This window comes from Semicossyphus pulcher, unplaced genomic scaffold (assembly GCF_022749685.1).
Source record: "Semicossyphus pulcher isolate SPU_LCO1_2020_fin unplaced genomic scaffold, fSemPul1.0.p SCAF_28, whole genome shotgun sequence".
In the NCBI taxonomy this organism is placed as follows: domain Eukaryota; kingdom Metazoa; phylum Chordata; class Actinopteri; order Labriformes; family Labridae; genus Semicossyphus; species Semicossyphus pulcher.
This window is the reverse complement of record NW_027211702.1, coordinates 4,988,785-5,007,188: the sequence shown is the minus strand read 5'-3', so window position 1 is coordinate 5,007,188 and position 18,404 is coordinate 4,988,785. Positions and strand designations below refer to the sequence as shown.

Here is an 18,404-nt window from a genome sequence, read left to right as displayed (position 1 = left end):
TAAAAGAAGGCGGACTGTGAAAGCATCTTCTTTTCTGTAGCGTAAAGAGGCTCCCCCTCTCTCTCCCTCTCTCTCTCTATATGATCTATACATTGCAGGCTGAGCAGATGTCTGTTTTGTAGTGCTGTGAGATCAGCGACTAAACACACACACGCGCGCACACAAACACACACACACACACACACACACACACACACACACACACACACACACACACTGCAGACTCTGATCCTGAGAACTGGCTTCCCTGAAGATCTTTGACTGTGTTTCCTTCACAAAGTGTGAATGAGTGATGCTTTCAATGAATGACAGAGAGAGTGGAATTGATGTTTCTGAGAAATAATGATAATAAAAACACTTATTACTGTTCAGTTAATAGTAAATATGATTGTTTTTTTAACGGGAGTGCAGGGACCCAGGCTCCCTATGTGAATCAAGTCATTAATCAACAATCTATCTATCACTTTTCACACTTTACACACGCTGGAAAAAAGGCAGTAAATTATACTAAAAGAATATTAGTATATATATACTACCTATATATACTTGTTGTATATATAAGTTAGCAAATGAGCAGTAACAGTTGCAACCCTAAATAATGTAATACTACCCAGAGATATCGGGCCTGTGCTGCAGAGTGCGCATGCGTCACAGTTTGTTCTTGGCTGCAGGTCAGGGTCGGATTAACCGTGTTCTTCAGTGTCGGTGTGACATCAGGGTTAAAGTTTAAGATTCCTGTTTGGCTGTGTATCATAGAATGATTGAAAGTGTTTATATATATATTTGTCAGATATACCAGACGATTTGTAGTCGGCGTGTCTGTATGTGACAAGAAACTTAAATATGTAGCCCTCTCCTGGCGGTTACACTGGCTGACTTTCCTGATATTAGTCAGTAAATGAACACGAGCAGGCTCATGTTGTTGATTTGAACTTTTATTTGAGCATCTTGAATTCCCTTCACAACTAGAAGGTTCCTGGTTCGAATCCCGGTACTGACAAAGTGGCCTGGAGTTTGCATGTTCTCCCCGTGCATGCGTGGCTTCCCTCCGGGTACTCCGGCTTCCTCCCACAGTCCAAAGACATGCTCGTTCATTGGTGACTCCAAGTTAGACTCTAAATTGAGTGTGAAAAGTTGTCTCTGTGTCAAAAGTTATTATTATTAAGTTGTGTAATCTAATGAGAGATGTTGAGTACTTAACTCTTTACTCAATCAAATAAATTGCAAATTGTTCCCCAGTCGTATTGAGTAGATTCTATAGGTAGTTTTTTATAGTGCACTACAGCAGAATCAAAGCTGTGCAGCTTCATCCCCCTCCAGGGAACACTTTTAAAAGACATGCAGAGACAGCGTCTGTGGGAACACACTCCTGTACCACCAGACTTTTTATGACTCTTCTGCATTCATCACTTTTAGTACATTTTAGTATTGATTTGTATGTCTGTATCTTTGTACTGATTATTGCTGAGTATTGATTATTGCCTGTCAGTAACTGTGTGTTGTTGCTGCTGCTGTCCAAGCAATGAGACCACGTGTCTCAGTGAGACCACCTGAATGAAGGCTAAATGAAAAATAAATAAATATTTGAAGGCGTTATGGGACCATGTTTTCATTATTTATTACACTCTGTCCTGATGTTGCATCAAAAGAATGAATGACAGTTGAAATAATGTTAATTATTTATTTTACGTTGCCCCGGTTTATTTAGAAGGTTATTTTTCATGTCAAGAATTATATTTTTTAAATTATTTTTATGCTGCTGATTTTTATATATTCTGTCTCACACTTGGTAAAGTGAAGTTGAATTGCATCAAGTGGAAATAAATGAACAAATAACTGGTTAAAGCTTTTTGTAGTTAGCTGCCCCCTCTTTATGAAGGAGTGAATAAATATTCCAACAGCTAACCAGTAACCTGTCTATGTGTTTTCTGCTTATCATAACTTTGTTTGTAATGAACATATTTAGCATTAAATGGGTGGTTTCAGTAAAAATGTGGATCTGTCGTTGTGGAGATAATTCATTTTACTAACTGTTACTAACCTCTCTTTTCTTTGTGTCCTCCTGCAGGAAAAACAGAGAGGAGTTCGTCCTCGTCCTCGTACTCGTATGGCAGAGAGTCCAACCCACACTGCCACCAGGTCAGTCCCTCTGTACTATCTCCTCTTATTACAGCAGAGTGGGTGTATCGCTTGGCAGTAAACTGAGGAGACAGAGGAGTGTAAACTCTGTTTGGTTTGATCTGAGGTCGGTGGTGGAGGATGTTCAGTCCCAGAGACGACAGATTTAAGCTCCTGACCCCTCATCACTGGGCTGCACTTTCACAGTGGCACGGGCCCTGTGAGTTTTCTTTGCTGAATCTTGGCTGTTGATGGAGACCCACTGCTTTTAAAGTTTAATGAAAGTTCATTTTTTAGGATGTCGCATGCAGCCTTAAAGCTACAGTGAAAGTGTAATGTGAATTTTTGGGTTAAAACAGGAGATGATTTGCGAGCCTAAAACCTTGAAGGCCAAAAACCCGGTGTTGTTTGGAGTTATGGTATTTCGACTTTATGTCAGTTTCTTCCATAATTTCTTCCAAAGAGAGTTGATGGATGAAGCTTTAAAGTTGCCTTTGATCATTTCAGATGTTTTTAAATAATGCCCGTAGCAGCTCCGTGTGGGCGATGTGTATGTTTCGTTACGTAGCATCATCAGTTGTTTGAAGTTCGTTTGAACTAGTGAGCACGCTCCAAACTAGAGCATTATGGCGGCTTGGTCAGGAGTCATGCGCCTAAATGTATAACAATTTATATAGCAACAGTCAATTGAGCAATAATAATTAAGAAATGTCCAGTTAAAGTGTCAAAATAAAGTAGTCTTGTTAGCAATAATCAATAAGTTACGTCCACTGAGACTTTCAAAATAAAGCATTTTATGTGTTTTGGAGGTTCAACAATAATAAACACTTTATTCACTTTCTGAAACATTTGCAGTTTAGTTACTAACACGACTTAATTATGTAAAGAAAAAAGATCACAGTTTGGGCGTGAACAATTACTAATGCACAATATAAGTTAACTTAAAGCTGTAATCTCAAAGATCTCACTTTCGTTCTCTTTGGCGCCACCTATGGCGATAAACGGTAATTGCAGGAGCACACTTCCCAGATATCCAGACAGTGTTGCATGTGTGACGTCCACGGTTGGCTCCGGTTGTAACTCTTGATTTTCCTCGCTGACGGTCGCTTTCCTTTTCAGACTGTTTGCTTCATCTGAGCAATCTTTTTCTTGAAGTTGTATCTGTAGTCATCCATCTTTTCTTTGTTTGTTCAGCCAGAGTAGATTACTGTTTACTCGCAACACTTGCAGAGAGCGGAAAAGCAGCCGCTTAGCTCCGCCTACCCTCTCTGGCAGACCAACCACTGCTGGCTGATGGAAAACGCGTCACTAACTGGGCGCCGCTTGTGATTTTTTCAGAGAAAGTCACAAAGACACCCAGTCTGTAATAATACTATATACTGCAAATGCAAATGCTTTCATCAGTGGGCCGTAGGCTCAATCCCATTGTGTTACCTCATTCGGCGATAGATAGAGACTTAACAGACAATCAGATAATCTTCAAGATTATGAGTTTAATAGAAGCACAAATAGACTTGCTTTCTAACATGAATGTAACCCAGGTCTTTTAAGGGAAAGTCCTGTCTTTGTTTGACCCATCTGCCCTGACAATCCCCCAAAGAAACCTTTTACACTCTTCATGCTACGTCACCTGACTTTATTGTCACATCGAAACAATCAGTTCGAGGACAGCATCCATAAATGACACTAGAGTGGCAACTAGATCGTCTTATTGTGAAGGGGGCCACCGGCCAGGCGATCATATTGGGAGACGAGCTGGTCGTGAAAGTTCAAATAATACAAACTTAAGAGCTTCTCAGCTTCATATTTGTCAATCATCCTCACGACTAACAACATCTGTTACATGTTATGTTTCCCAGAGAGATGCCTAACTTCACCAGATATTCCCGACTTCATAAAACAAATAGTTTGTTATTGTTTTTAAAGGAATATTAATGTGCAGCGGTGGTAGCAGCTGTTATAAGGACTTTGGTAATAGCTGGTTTTGAGTCTTCTAATCTTCCCGTCTAGTTCTCACGGAGCGTATGCATCCATGAGATGATGAACGTTGATAATTAAGAAAATATACAGATGTTGCTGTTTGATTCTGCTGTTTGCATATTAAAGAGGGAGAGGCTTGATTTGACAACCACCTCCAGGTTTTTGAAATGAAAATATCACATCAGGTCCATTCGTTCGCAGGCTGTTGGACATGAGTCTCATATGATGGATTTATTTCTCCTTTAATCTCTGAACGTGTATTAATTAAAGCTTATCAAAGAAACGCATTCCCGTGATTATAAAGTCAAAGTGTTATAAAGATGTTGCAGATAAATATATGAATGCTGTTACATTTCTTTTGAAGAACGATATGTTTGAATCTCACATCAGCGGAACTATTTCAATCATGTCATACAACTTTTCTGTGCAATATACATCTCATACCTGCAGCAGCAACTTTTTAAATATGGTACTTTTGGTGTTGCATGTTTGCACGAATATTTTAATTTTAATTCTAATTTTCGCCTTGCGTGAGCTGCGTGAGCTGCGTGAGCTGACCGCCAGATCACTGGTGTTGATGTTAACGAGAGGATGGACGGCATTGCTACACCTCTTTCCTTGCTGCCATGGTAGAGACTTCTCAATCAGAGAAAGCCACGCCCTGAAGCATACCCAGCTTTACCCACTCTTCTACTCTGAATGGGACCTTAAATGAAAACATGAGTATCATGCTGTATTGAGGAAGACCTGACACTAGTGATTGAGACCATTCACTCAGTAGGAAAAAGTTTACTAAGCTAGTAAATCAAATGAAAAGGAGGCTCAGTTTCTAATAGACTTCTTTTTGCAAGCAGTGGAGTCTCCCCCTGCTGGCCATGAGAAAGGATGCGGGTTTAATGACCTTCCATATTGGCCTCACTTTTGAAAACCAAGCTAACTTTAGCTTAGATGGATCAATTAAGATGGATTAGCTGCATTCTGTGGTGCACGGTGGTGCAGTGGTTCGTGCTGTTGCCTCACAGCGAGAAGGTTCCTGGTTCAGACGTAGTGGGCCTTCTGTGTGGAGTTTGCATGTTCTCCCCGTGCATGTGTGGGTTTTCTCCGGGTACTCCGGCTTCCTCCCACAGTCCAAAGACATGCTCGTTAGGTTCATTGCTTGTAGGTGTAAATGTGAGCGTGAAAGGTTGTCTGTCTCTTGTTGTCAGCCATGTGATTGACTGGCGACCAGTCCAGGGTGTACCTGCCTCTCGCCCAATGAGAGCGGGGATAGGCTCCAGCCCCCTCGACCTTGAACAGGATAAGCGGTGTAGATAATGGATGGATGAGATGTCTTTAGGCAAATGAAGGACGGTCAGAAAACACTCACATTCTGTAGCTGCTTAAGCAAAAAAATGTATTTTGATTAAGAAGTCTTGAATATTCACCTGTTGAGAAAACGAATCACTGTCGTGTCTTGATTGTAACATCATTTGGAGGTGCAAACAGATCGGTTAGTTTCACCGCCTGTTCCAGGGTCTGTGTCTGGATTAACGTTACAGCTACTTCAAGCTCCTCGTGTGTAAGGCCAACCAAACAGAACTGTTAAAATACACGTTTTTTTCATGGAGTTCGGATGGACCATTTCTGATTAACTAGTCCGCTTTCGCAACACAGTGTGACGAGAATTTCTTGCGCAAGTCAATAAAATTAAAGTACCAAAGTCGTAAAATACAGCAAACTCTGACTGGTCAGAGTCCGTGAGAGACCATCGAGTCATTGTGTGGTCTGCTCTCCTTAAAGAGAGAGCATGGTGTGTGTTTATCAGCTGTCTCTTTTTAATGCTAAAAGTTGTAAAATCTTCACGTAATACATTTTTTCTTCACTTGTTTCAACACGACACTCTGTGTTTGAGATGAACACCAGTGAAGAGGGACACAGAGGTTCTGTCTAATAACAGCACAAGTGGCTGCCAACAGGGCCGATCAAACCAAACAAAATGATTGACGGCGGGCCAAATTTGGTTGCCTGGGGCAACTGGGCAACCGTTACTGTCGAGCCTTGTGAATGAAGAGAGGACAGAAAGTGGAGAGAAGGAAACTAAAGGAAGCAAAGAAATCCCAGAGTGGCGTTCGAAGGACTCGTAGTAGTTTTCAGACTTCAGGGGGAACAGAGACCTTCCTGCCTTTTTGGTTTTGATCTTTTCCTTTCTGTTACGAGGACACGATTTGGCCCTGACAACCTCGTGAACAAAGGCACACACACACACACACACACACACACACACACACAGGCACACACACACACACACACACACAAGCACACACAAAGAGAGGGAACATGCCGGTCATATCTGCCTCATGCCAAGTGTGTCAGTTGTACTGGATTGTTTTTCATACTGACGTCTTTCCACTGGTGTGACTGAATACAGCTGGTTGGTTTGAATCTATTTAAATTGTCCTCTGAGCATTAACTTCACTCCTTCATTTGTTCTATACACTCAACACAACACAACACATCCACTTATATATATATATATATTTCAATTATATATATATATAATTAATATTTTTTTATTTAGAATTGTTCGATTATTTATTCATTTATTTTATTTTATTTGCACATATACACGCATACGAAGCAAGACGATAACAGTGTAGTAAAAAGATGAACATTGTGCTGGAGAGGATACCTCCCCTTTTAAATCTTTCATCCATTCATGTAATAGAAAATTCACTCGCTCTACATTTCTTAAAATCTTTGCTTCTGTTCTTATATCTGTTAATCAAACACCTCCAGAATCTGTCAGTAAATGGAGTCAATTTTCATTCATCCATTTATTTGTCATTTCTTTACTTATCACTCCCAAAATCATTCATCGGGTGTTTCATTCACTCATTTTTTTTTCTTTCTTCACTCGTATCTTATAGTTTAGTTAATGTATTCATTTGTAAAGTTCAGTGATCCATCAATTGGTCAATAAAATCACTTCATTCATTTGTAAACGTATCAGCTCTTATTCCTTTGGTGGTTTGTTTAATTCATACGTGTTTTTGTTCATTTATTCATTTCCAAGGTTCGAATTAACTCACTTATTCATTCTTTCATCAGTCCGTTTATTGTCTTCGTCCATATCTGTTAAGATGACCCACTTAAAGGTGCAACTATCATCCAGAAACAAGTTTATTCGGTGTTCAAACTTTGATGTTATTTGCTCATCTGGCAACCCATTTGTTGACTTCACCATTCTCTGATTCATCCATCCATCCATCCATTCATCCATTCACCATCCAACATCTATCCCCCTGTCCACCCAATGATCCACTATCTATACACCTATCCGTCCAGCCATCGATCTATTCCCCCGTCTATCCATCTGTCCCCAATCTACCAACCCGTCCATCCATCCATCCATCCATCCATCTATCTATCTATCCATCCATCTATCTATCCACCCATCCATCCATTCACCTGTCTGTCCATCTGTCCCCAATCTACCAACCCGTCCATCCATCCATCCATCCATCCATCCGTCCGTCCATTTCTCACCAACTCTGATCTTTTATGTATAACCAGCTCTCATATCCAGCTGTGGCCTTTGTACGAGGCTACAGCAAACCGTAGAGGACAAAAATATGAAATAAATCAAACATAACTGCCTCACTGGCCATTTTCCTACTGGGCTGCTGTCAAATTATCCTGTTACACAGTCTGAATGGCTCCTGATGGAAATTGTTTGGAAATGGCAGATAAATTTACATGCTGGGCTGAAGTCCAAACTCCTCTGGCTTCATCCTCGGCTGTTAGTGAAAAAAAGAACACACTTAGAGGGGAGGATGAGCTCACACGCTAACAGCGGAAAGATTTCCAGTGACCCCAGTTTATTCCACAACTCTCTGAGCAAACCAAATAGATTCGTACCAGTGGAATTTAGAGCTAATTTAGGTTTCGGTTCCAAATTTTGGTTCCAGTTTTTGTGTTTAAGTTTTAAATAGCCGCATCATAATGTTGTTATTGTGCTCAACCACAACCATAAATCTGCAGATATTCTCGAGCGGAGTTCCAAAACATTTTGCTGGATAATCAAACTGATCTGTCATTTCATTTTCGCTTCATTATTCTCTATGACACTGTGTTTATCTCATCCAATTGTGGTTTGGAAGAGTGGGGGGCTATTTTGAGTCGACACAGAAGTTAGGTTAGTGATTGCTAAGATCATTTAAAGGGTAATTCTGGGTTTTTAAAGCGGGGCTTATTTTGGGTTAAAGATGACTACAGGTACAAAAGGTACAAAAAGTTTTGGAATTGCTCCAGTCGATTGTTTCAACCTGCAGCCACAAAACAGGCTGTAATAGCTGCAGCAGAGTCCTTGAGGGCAAAGTGCGTCCGCTCAAAGTGTTTTACGCTCCGATTTTTAATCTGATTGTCTGACAACACAACTGGAAGAATCCCTCCAGTGAAGATGCTATTTGTGAAACCAGAAACAGCCTCTCCTCAAACCCACCAGACTCACACCATGAACATTTGGCTTTTTGATAATATCATCACAGGTGCTTGTTATGCTAACCTGCTCCTTTAAGAGGAGTTTTATGTTCATGTATCTATCTTCAGTGTTGAAAATGAATGGATGTATAATCAAATCATGAGTCTAATGGTCTGAGGATGTTTTCTTCCAGCAGTACAGAGCACCTCAGTGTTTGTTTTCTGCATGACAGAGCCTTTTACTCCAGTGGAAGTCCCAGACTTATATTTGGTCTGAACTGACTGCTTGTATCCTGTGTAAACTGGAGAGCTGATTGAGTCTGACTGGTGATTCTCTCCTGGCTGTAAATGGGTGGTGGGGGCTGGGAAACGTGGCCTGCTGCCAAGGTACGAGCCCAACCCCCCAAACAGCTAACTGTGCTTCCCAAAAACATCCTAAAACAGCCTCCAAAAACCGGCATCTGCTGGGTGAAGGTGGCATGAATACACCCAAACACCAGGGACGGAACAGCGACTGAATGAGTCTGTCGTATTATTACATGTGACATCATTTTCATTTATCATAATATTAATTTTCAGGGTTTTTTTTTTTGGTTTTTTTTACATAACAAGGAATTTACCTCGGTCTGATGGTGCGTAAAAGAGAGAAAGATATCGAGGTAAAGAAACAGTGTTCTGTATATCTGTAGCAATATTACATTTTGTGACATTTGCCTTAAAGAGAGGAACTCTTGTCCATGCTGGTTAAAAAGCAGAAATCAATATCACCTTAAGATCTGTTTAGTTGCTGATCTGGATTTCTGACCCTCTAACTTCGCCGTCCTCAGCAGATAGCTGTTATCGTTCTCACCTCTCTTTCTCTGCTGCGTCTTTAAGCGTGATGTTACTTCGAGGATCTTCTGCAGTGAGTGACACTGCACAGAGTTTCCCACTGTAATTGACTTGACAGTTACTTTAAAGCTCAGTTATCATATGTCAGGAGCATTTTTACACCTGTCAGCGAGATACAGGAGTTGGCTCATTTGCAAGAGTGAGACTGTTTTCATTGGAAGAGAAACAGCTGGCATTGGTAGATTGATAAAGACTCTGAAACAAGCTCTGTTTGGGTTTCACTAACAAGGACCTATTTTGGTCGCATAATTAAGGGCTGTTTTTTTCAGGGGAGGAAGTAGATTGACCTTGATTTTTTCCAAACCTCAAACATAGTTATCGTTGCCAGAACTTACTTAGCACAATCCAAGAGTTAGGACAGAAATGTGTCTTACATGTACGCAGACAGAACAGGAACATTTGATTTTCATTGGCAAAGTCCATCCAGTTTACCACGAAACCAGTGAAGATGCTGCAGAAGTCCTGATTTGAAGAATAAGTTCCCATCGGGACCCAATGTGCCAACTGGAAGTAGCACCCATTATGGTTTGTGGACTACAGTTTTGGAGCCTCTAGTTTGGCATTTTGTCCGTCGCCATCTTTGTTTTGGAGCCAGACGTGACCATAGCTGTGTCCCAATCCAGGGGCTGCATCCTTTGAAGGGCGAATTTGAAGGCCAGTTGCCACTGTCCCAATTCGAAGACTCCTTCAGATGCGGCCAACAAATGCGTCCTCCTTTTCCTGGGCCACGAAGGATCCATCGGGTGCATCCTCAGTGGCCCAACGTATCCTGAGATTCATTGCGCCCCAATTCAAACAAGATGGCGGACTCTCAAGCAGCCGAGGAATACACTTTAAATGTAAACGTTTTTAGTTTCAACGCAATCGAATATTTAGCGTTACAGCTAACCCAAAGGGGCCTTGAAACTCAAATTATCTTTAAAATAATAGGTTTCAGTCACGCGACGTTAGTTATGCTAGCTAGTTAGCCCGCTAGCTACTTGTTGCAAGGGAACAGGAGCGGCGTTTGCTGATGCAAGGATAAGGGCGGTAACAGCTGGTGACACAAACAGGAAATCCTCTTTAGACCAGACCGTCTCATTTCAGTTCAGCCTTTGTGGTCTCACCAGGCTATGATTGGCTCATCCTTCGTAGACCGTGTCCTTGTCCAGCCCCTGATCTGAGACACAGCTCATATTTGAACGAGAGGATGGATATGCATTGCTACGCCTCTAGCCTGTCCGATGTAGTAGCGACTTGTCAATCCCAGAAAGCCACGCCCTAAATCATTCACTGCTTTATGCTGTTTTACTTTCAGTAAGGACCATCATTTACATATATATTATATACATATAATAATCATCGTGCTGTATTGGAGAAGACTTAAACCTAGAGATTGAGACCATAAACTCATGATGAATTTGTCGTATGAAAACCAAGTAAAGAGGAGGCTTATTTTCTTATGGATTTCTTTTTGCAACCAGTGGAGTCTCCCCCTGCTGGCCATTAGAAAGGATGCAGGTTGAAGGAACTTTAACATTAAGAACCAAGATGTATCCTGACACTAGTTCCTGCTCCCCATAGGATGAACCCCTTTAGCCATTAATGACTCCATGACCTTAACTTTAGCGCCACTCTCGGGACAAACGGCATGCATGTGTTTGCTCCACTTCTGGTCATCATCAGTATGTTGTTTGCTTAAACCCTCATTTTATGGGTATTTCTGTGGCTTCACGGCTGCTGAGAGCATCACCTGAACTCCCATAACCACAGCACAAACAGCCTCATGGGTAGTATAATATACAGTGTACACACACACACACACACTGACACTGTGGCTTCTATGGCTGCTATCTAAAGTGATCTAAAGGGACGTTCTGTCTACATAAGCAGAAAAACCCACATCATCTGGATGAAGGGATGGGAGAGGATGATCTCCCCCTATCACTCCCACTCCCACTATCTCTCCCTCTCTCTCTCACATTACCAGTGTCCTTTAATGTCTCTCACCCCCTCTCTCTCGCTCTTTATATCTTCTTATCTTGCTGTTTTTCATCCTTTTTTTCCTCCCTCTCTCCATTTTTCTTTCCTCTCTCGCTGTGCCGTTCATTCAAGCTCAAGCCAGTGTCGTCTGAACACACACACACACACACACACACACACACACACATGCACACTCTCAGCCACACCAAAGCATGCCTGTCATCCAGTTATCGCCTCACAGATCAGTAGGTTGGTCGTGGGCCGGCAGCTACAGCTGAGGCAGCAGCAGAGTGTGGATGTATGTGAGCTTCTGGTGGAATGCAACATGAAGAAAAAGCTTTTAACCCTTCACACACACACACACACACACACACACACGTTCACACATCAGTCAGTAAAAAGTGCTGAAGGCTCCGTTTTGAAGCTCTGCGAGGTTTCTGAGGAGCTTAGAAGCTGCGTTTACCTATTAAAAGGGGTACACACACACACACACACACATGCACACACGCGCGGTTAATTTAAAGCACATGCATGTGACGTATTCTCATTCTCACACTCAAACGCACAACAATGCATGGGATTTAACACAATTAAAATGCAAGAGTTAGATTTGTTTTTGCAGCATATTTTCTAGCAGTAGAGTGTTCGTCGTTAAAGCTCTGTAAATGTAAACGTCGAGCTGTGTTGAGGTTCTGTGACCTGCTGAAACAGCAGCAGGTGTCTCGTCCTCAGCTTCCTGCTCACTCCTCGATGAGCCGGTCCTTTAAAGACTCTGAGGGCTCTTCAAACACTCTGACCTCTGACCCGCACACCTCTCTGCAGAGAGAGCGAGTCCTCTAGTTATTACTGAACACATCTCAGCCTTGAAGTCTCTCAACCTCTCTGTTCCCATCTTAATCTCTGTTTGTTAACTGAGTCTTTTTACCTCCTTTTTATCCATACATGAGGGAAATACACCAAAGTTTGTCAGGTTAAGTTTGGTCTGCTGGTTTGTGACACCAGGACCTGAAGCTTTGTGACTCTTCTTAGTGTCTGACAACATTATGAAAATGATTTATACAGAGGTAGACCTTTTCTGTTTCGGTGTAAGATGCCTTTTTTCCTCTCTCTTAAAAGCTACCAGACCCCATTCACAAAAACAGTAATTTACACCGATGTGAAACAGGAGTTTCTCGTCTTCAGCTGGATGGTTGTTTGTGTTGTCAGATGTTTGGCATTTTAAAGCCCCCCTCCAGTGACATTCCAGTGTTTAACCTTGTAAACATCTCCATGTGGTGTCCTTCATGTGCTACAAGACATATCAGAGACAACATGAGCATCATCTCCATGGCTGGGCCTGTCTGCTTTTAAACTGCAGTGTACCAAGGACAGGCTGAACAACACGTTTTCAGATTGGCAGGTTTGTGACGTTACAAACCTCAGAAGCTAATCCCATTAATGGATGGGGCGATGCTATGTATATCATTATGCACAACCTATGGCAACCACTGCGGCGATGCGCGAGCCAGCTGTAACCGTCACTGTAATTTTTGCAAACTGACTGCTAACGTTAACGTTACCAATGCTAATTACTACATTTTAAGATAGCGGAGTTTCAACAAGTTGTCACTAAACGACGGCAGAGACGAGTTTTGTTTTCTCGGCTGTAATTTTACAAAAGGAGAAACGTAGCACACAGTGGGCGGGGAGATGCCTCGGGAGGATTTTTACAAGGGAATTAAAATTATTTTGCAGAAAATACATATCAGACACAATTTATTATTTCAAGCAGAACATTTTATACTTCTTAAATCAAGATAAGAGAATCCTTTATTGATCGCCAGGGGGGAAATTCGGGTATATCAGCAGTACCAAGACAAAGTAGCAAGTCAGTGAATACAGTATAAAAGAAAATAAGAATAGATAAAAAATATGAGGGATACATATAAAAATACAAGGTATCTACTCGGAGTAAATCATGACTGGAGCTGCTCTTTAAATGGTCAGTCTGGATCCAACACAATGTTTTTGACTCTCGGTAACAGAAGAATAAACTAACTGATGTAGCCGGCAGTAGATAAGAAACAATCTTGTCTTTTCCAATGAAGTCTGGTAGCTTTACAGAAAGCGATGTAGCTGCTTCCTCTGGTTAGAGAAGACATCTTCCTCTCTGACAAACTGTCTCTCTCTCTGTAGGGATCCTTTCTATAACGTACAATAACTATCTGAGCCTGTCAGTGAATCCAGCACTTGATGCGATCTGCTTCTTCTCTCTGTCTCTTTCTTATTTGCTGCTTGTCTCTTTCTCTTTTGGTCTCTGCAGCTTTGCTCTCTCTGTCTTTGCCTCTGCTTCTCTCTCTTAAGATGAACTATTTCTACAGATCTGTGGAATGTGTCGATATGAAGGCCAGGCATTACTGCGTGTGTGAACAACAGTCCTCGTCCCCCCTGGTAGTCCGACAGTTCCTGTGCGTGGGCTTAACAGTGGAATCTGGTTTCCAAGGGTGTGTGCGTGTGTGCGTGTGTGTGTGTGTGTCCATCATCACTTCACTGTGTCGGTCCTCTGAGCCTGTCCCAATTGGCTGCTTTCTGGCCAATGGTGCGGCAGCAGGAAGTACGAGCCCCCAACAGCTGTTCTGAAGTGCAGGAAGAAAAATAACACCAGGGTGGGTCAAGACTGTTTACAAGGAGGGAAATAATACAGCTGCTTTGGCCATAGTTTGTCCATCATTGTATATTCATTCTACAATATAATAGTGCACATATTCATCTACTGTAAACAAACACATTGTAACAGATCCTCAGATAGTTTATGTTTAACAGTATTTCTTTATTGTTTTGATGCATAGTTTTAAACAAAATCAAATGAGCACCGTGTATCAAGTTTAAATCAAGCGTGTTCCGTCTGCGCCGCGGTTCTGGTCCGTCAGATGGCGCGAGCCCTCGTCCACAGGAAGCGTGTCTGATCCGCAGCACAGCGGAGCGCTGGAGAACTACGTTATCACCGGAAATCAAGAGATAACATCAACGTCAAACAGAGCAAAACACAAACAACAGTTAAGTTTGCACCCCCGAGGTTGATTATCTGCTCATTTGGAGATCATTCTGTAATTTTTGAGCTTCTACCATGGCTGAGGACACGACTTAATTAAAAGTGTTCTTTTTTCAAGATTTCAGTGTGTTGTTGTTATGACAACGGAAAAAACGTGAGTCTGTACCGGTCTCTACATGGTGTTTTATTTTGAAATGACGGGATGCTGTATGCTGTTTTCGTGTGTGACTTCCTGTTTGGAACGATCTGCTCTGTTCAGCTTGACACGTGCTTGAAGCGGCCTCCGTCAAAAATAGACCCGGCGCGTATCTTTAGCGGAGCAGAGCACAGAGGCGCTTCTGGGACGCGCCGGAGACGGACCGCGGCGCGTGCTGTGGAATCATGAGCATTGACTTAAAAGGGCATGCCGCACACGGAGCGCGCCGGAGACGGATCCTGTAGAATTTGAGGGTCAGTTTACCGTACAGTCTGTGGCACAAATTCAAACTTAGCCTGACTAGCTTCAGTGATGTCGTCACAGGCCTGTGACCTCACATCTTGACATCAGATATAAGTTTCTAAATGTTCATGCACGTGATGGAAGCTCACATTGTCTAGCAGGACTGACTCTCATCCATCCACACCTTGACCGTACAGCAAACCTGTCTTTCCTTCTGGCTTTGCATCCATTCTGTGTTGTGTATTCAAAAACTTTCTGTGTGAAAACAACCAGAGGGCAGAAATGCATCAAATCAATGGAGCTCAGTTGGTAGAGCAGGCGCCCCATGAACAGAGGCAGCAGTCCTCGACGCACTAATCGCAGGCTCGAATACTTCGAATCACGTGGTGCATGTCATTCCCAACTCTCTCCTCCCGACTCTTCCTGTCTCCCTTCAGCTGTCCTATCAAATAAAGGCAAATAAAATTTTTATGATATCTTACAACAATTTATGCACAAAGTTTCCTGTGAAATGTCCACCATGTTTCCATCCCAGGTTGTCAAATACTGACACGTTCTCAAAGCATGCTGGACGTCCAGAACAGCTGCTCTGAGCATCTTACATTGCTGTAGATGGGTCCAAAGTGCGTTCATATGAAAAATCCTACATTATGTTTGTAGGTACAAACAGTGAAAAAGACAAATTACCATAAAAGTTTTCTGCTGGGCTGAAGTGAAAAGGCTTCTTCTTCTGTGGGGTTGTCCCTTTACTCGAGTCCACCCCAACAGAGAAAGATTTGCTGCTGTGTGTCTCCTCTCATCCATCCGTCCATCCTGTGTACTTTTGAGTGTGGTGAGATGTTCCACTCACAGCTGCTCTCCAGCTCTGAACACACACACACACACACACACACACACAACCACGGACACACACTCACACACACACGCTGATCCAGCTGCTTGTGCTCTCAGGAGACTCTGAGCTGTCGTTTAGTCTCATCACCAACCTCACAGATCAACACTTTAATATCGATCACAGGCACACTAACAGACTATCTATCTATACTGTGTGTGTGTGTGCGTGTGTTTTGACACATCAACCACGACGATGTGTGTGGTATCAGCGTTCAGGGCCACCCTGTGTGACTGTGACGTGATGGAGCTCCTGGCTTCCTGAGGTTACAGATTCCTGAGGTTATTTCTAATCACACAATGGGCGGAGAAAGCTAGCGTGGAGTGGGGTGCTTCTCGGAGGAAGCCTTGACGAAACACCAGTGAAGGAAGGTGCCCACTTTTAACCCCGTTCATGTGCTGCTCTCGCCGCCCGTCTAACTACAAGCTGCATGTGTGGGAGGCCATTAGCAGCCATGTGGTAGGGCAGGTAGTATCGGGGTTGTCAGTACCTGGAGCTTACCTGAATGGAGCGGGGGTCGTGTGGTTAAAAGACTCCTTTTTTTGTCTTCTCGAGTGATGCAGCAGTCGACTCAGTGTTTAACAAGTTCTCATCAGGCATCATGGAGGCAAAGCGGGGAGCTCCTCTGAATCTGTCAGTGATGTTAACCCTTTCCCCTCTGCGATGTGTCTAACATCAAACAGTTTGCTGTCACACTCACACACATTCTCACACACACAGAAACTGCGAGTGAAGTACAACAGCTGGTAACAGACACAGAATAGAACTGAGCTGTCATGCCTGCACAGAGCAGAAACACACACACACACACACACACACACACACACACACACTACTACAGAAAACTTACACACTCTGATGTATCTGTTTTTGTGCACTGATTCTCATGCAAGCTATACTCACACACACACACACACACACACACACACACTTGTGCACATAAGTAAGGCAGCATGGATGCAGGAGATGTGGGGAAGCTTGCAGATACTTTTCATGTGTTTCCTTCATCAGTTCTGCAGGATTTCTCTTGAATTCTTATCTGTGACAGATGATGCAACGACTTCCTGCATGCCACAGGCTTTGAACTTCCTTTAATAAGAAAAAAAATGCAACATAGGATATACATATTTATGACTTTATTATGCCTTACAAAGCAGGATGAGATGTTTTCTCATTACAGCAGGCCCCTAAAATACTATAAACTCACCTCATCTATCCTGAGCTACATCGATATAGAGGTTAATATGAGAACGACTCAGTCATATGTTTCAGGGTCCTTTTCTGCATATTTGATGCAAGTGGAACATCTAACATGAAACACGTGAATGCAAAAAACTGTGGAAGTGCAAACAAACTGCAATTCCACAAATGGCCACTTGAGGCTGGCTCCAAAAGCAAGTCAACCCCCATTAGACCCCATATTAATACTGTGTGTCAAACTTTACAGCAGAATTAAACATGTTTAATGTTTAACATTGTACTGTGGATTGATCTTTATATAATTCACCAGCTTAAATCATATCAAGGCTTAAAGTTATGCATAATTAGGGGCGTGGTTGCTTTGAGTGACAGGTGGATGCCGCTCGCTCAGTCACTATAATTAACATGTTTTGGTGTTTTTGGAAGTTTTAACTTGCAAATATCAGACGGTTGGCCTGCTGTGTGGTTTATTGTTCTAACTGACCATTCAAGAAGTGTTTCTTCCAGTTTCTTTGGCCATGCAAGCTCTAATTAGCATAAGTGTGTGCTTACTGTAACTGGCTTGTTAGCTTCTTCAGACATATCTGTGGTGGCCTGTGTCAGGATTCTTGTTAGCCTTTTTCCTGCAGAGAATACTACCTAGTTGTCCTGTGCTTTTGAGTTACGTGTCATTTGTCTGCCACTGGCTGTTGTGCGATGTGGACTAGTGACCCACGAGTCGTTACGCTCCTCAAGCTCTTTTAGCCTCTCAAAGTTATAATCGTGAAGATCTCAGTTTCGTTCTCTTTGGCGGCACCTATGGGGATAAATGGTAATTGCTGAGGCACGCATCCCAAATATCCAGACAGTTGGCTCCGGTTGTAACTCTTGATTTTCCTGGCTGACGGTCGCTTTCCTTTTTAGACTGTTTGCTTCATCTGAGCGTCGAGTTTGTTTCTTTTTCTTTGGATTTTCACTTCTTGTTGAAGTTGTATCTGTAGTCATCCATCTTTTCTTTGTTTGTTCAGCCATAGTAGATTACTGTTTACTCGCAACACTTGCAGAGACCGGGAAAGCAGCCGCTTAGCTCCGCCTACCCTCTCTGGCAGACCAACCACTGCTGGCTGATGGAAAACGCGTCACTAACTGGGCGCCGTTTGGGATTTTTTCCACGTCAGACACCCAGTCTGTAATACTGCAAATGCAAAGGCTTTCATCAGTGGGCCACTTACCTGTGTTACCTTATTCAGCGATAGATAGAGACTTAACAGACATTTATTTACATGAAAATTATCACTTTAAGTCGGATAAACAACTCAAGTCAGCTACGACAACTGAAAGAATCTGACTCTGTGGGTAACACCATAGTTAACAGGTTCATGAGCTAGCTAATGGATTAGCCGCAGGCACACGTTGCTGTCACAGCTTTGATTTTATAGTCCCTCTGTCCTCTC

At 42.5% G+C, this 18,404-nt stretch overlaps 1 protein-coding gene across 5 annotated transcripts in view; it reads left to right on the top strand.

Annotated features, from left to right (window-relative positions):
* LOC138605018 (transcription factor 4-like) overlaps positions 1 to 18,404 on the top strand; it is a 248,899-nt gene that overhangs the window by 108,190 nt on the left and 122,305 nt on the right. For all 5 annotated transcript variants that reach the window (XM_069677083.1, XM_069677082.1, XM_069677081.1 and 2 more), the window contains exon 5: positions 2,069 to 2,139. In XM_069677083.1, coding sequence (XP_069533184.1) covers positions 2,069 to 2,139 — 71 coding nt within the window. The remainder of the gene's footprint in view (positions 1 to 2,068; positions 2,140 to 18,404) is intronic.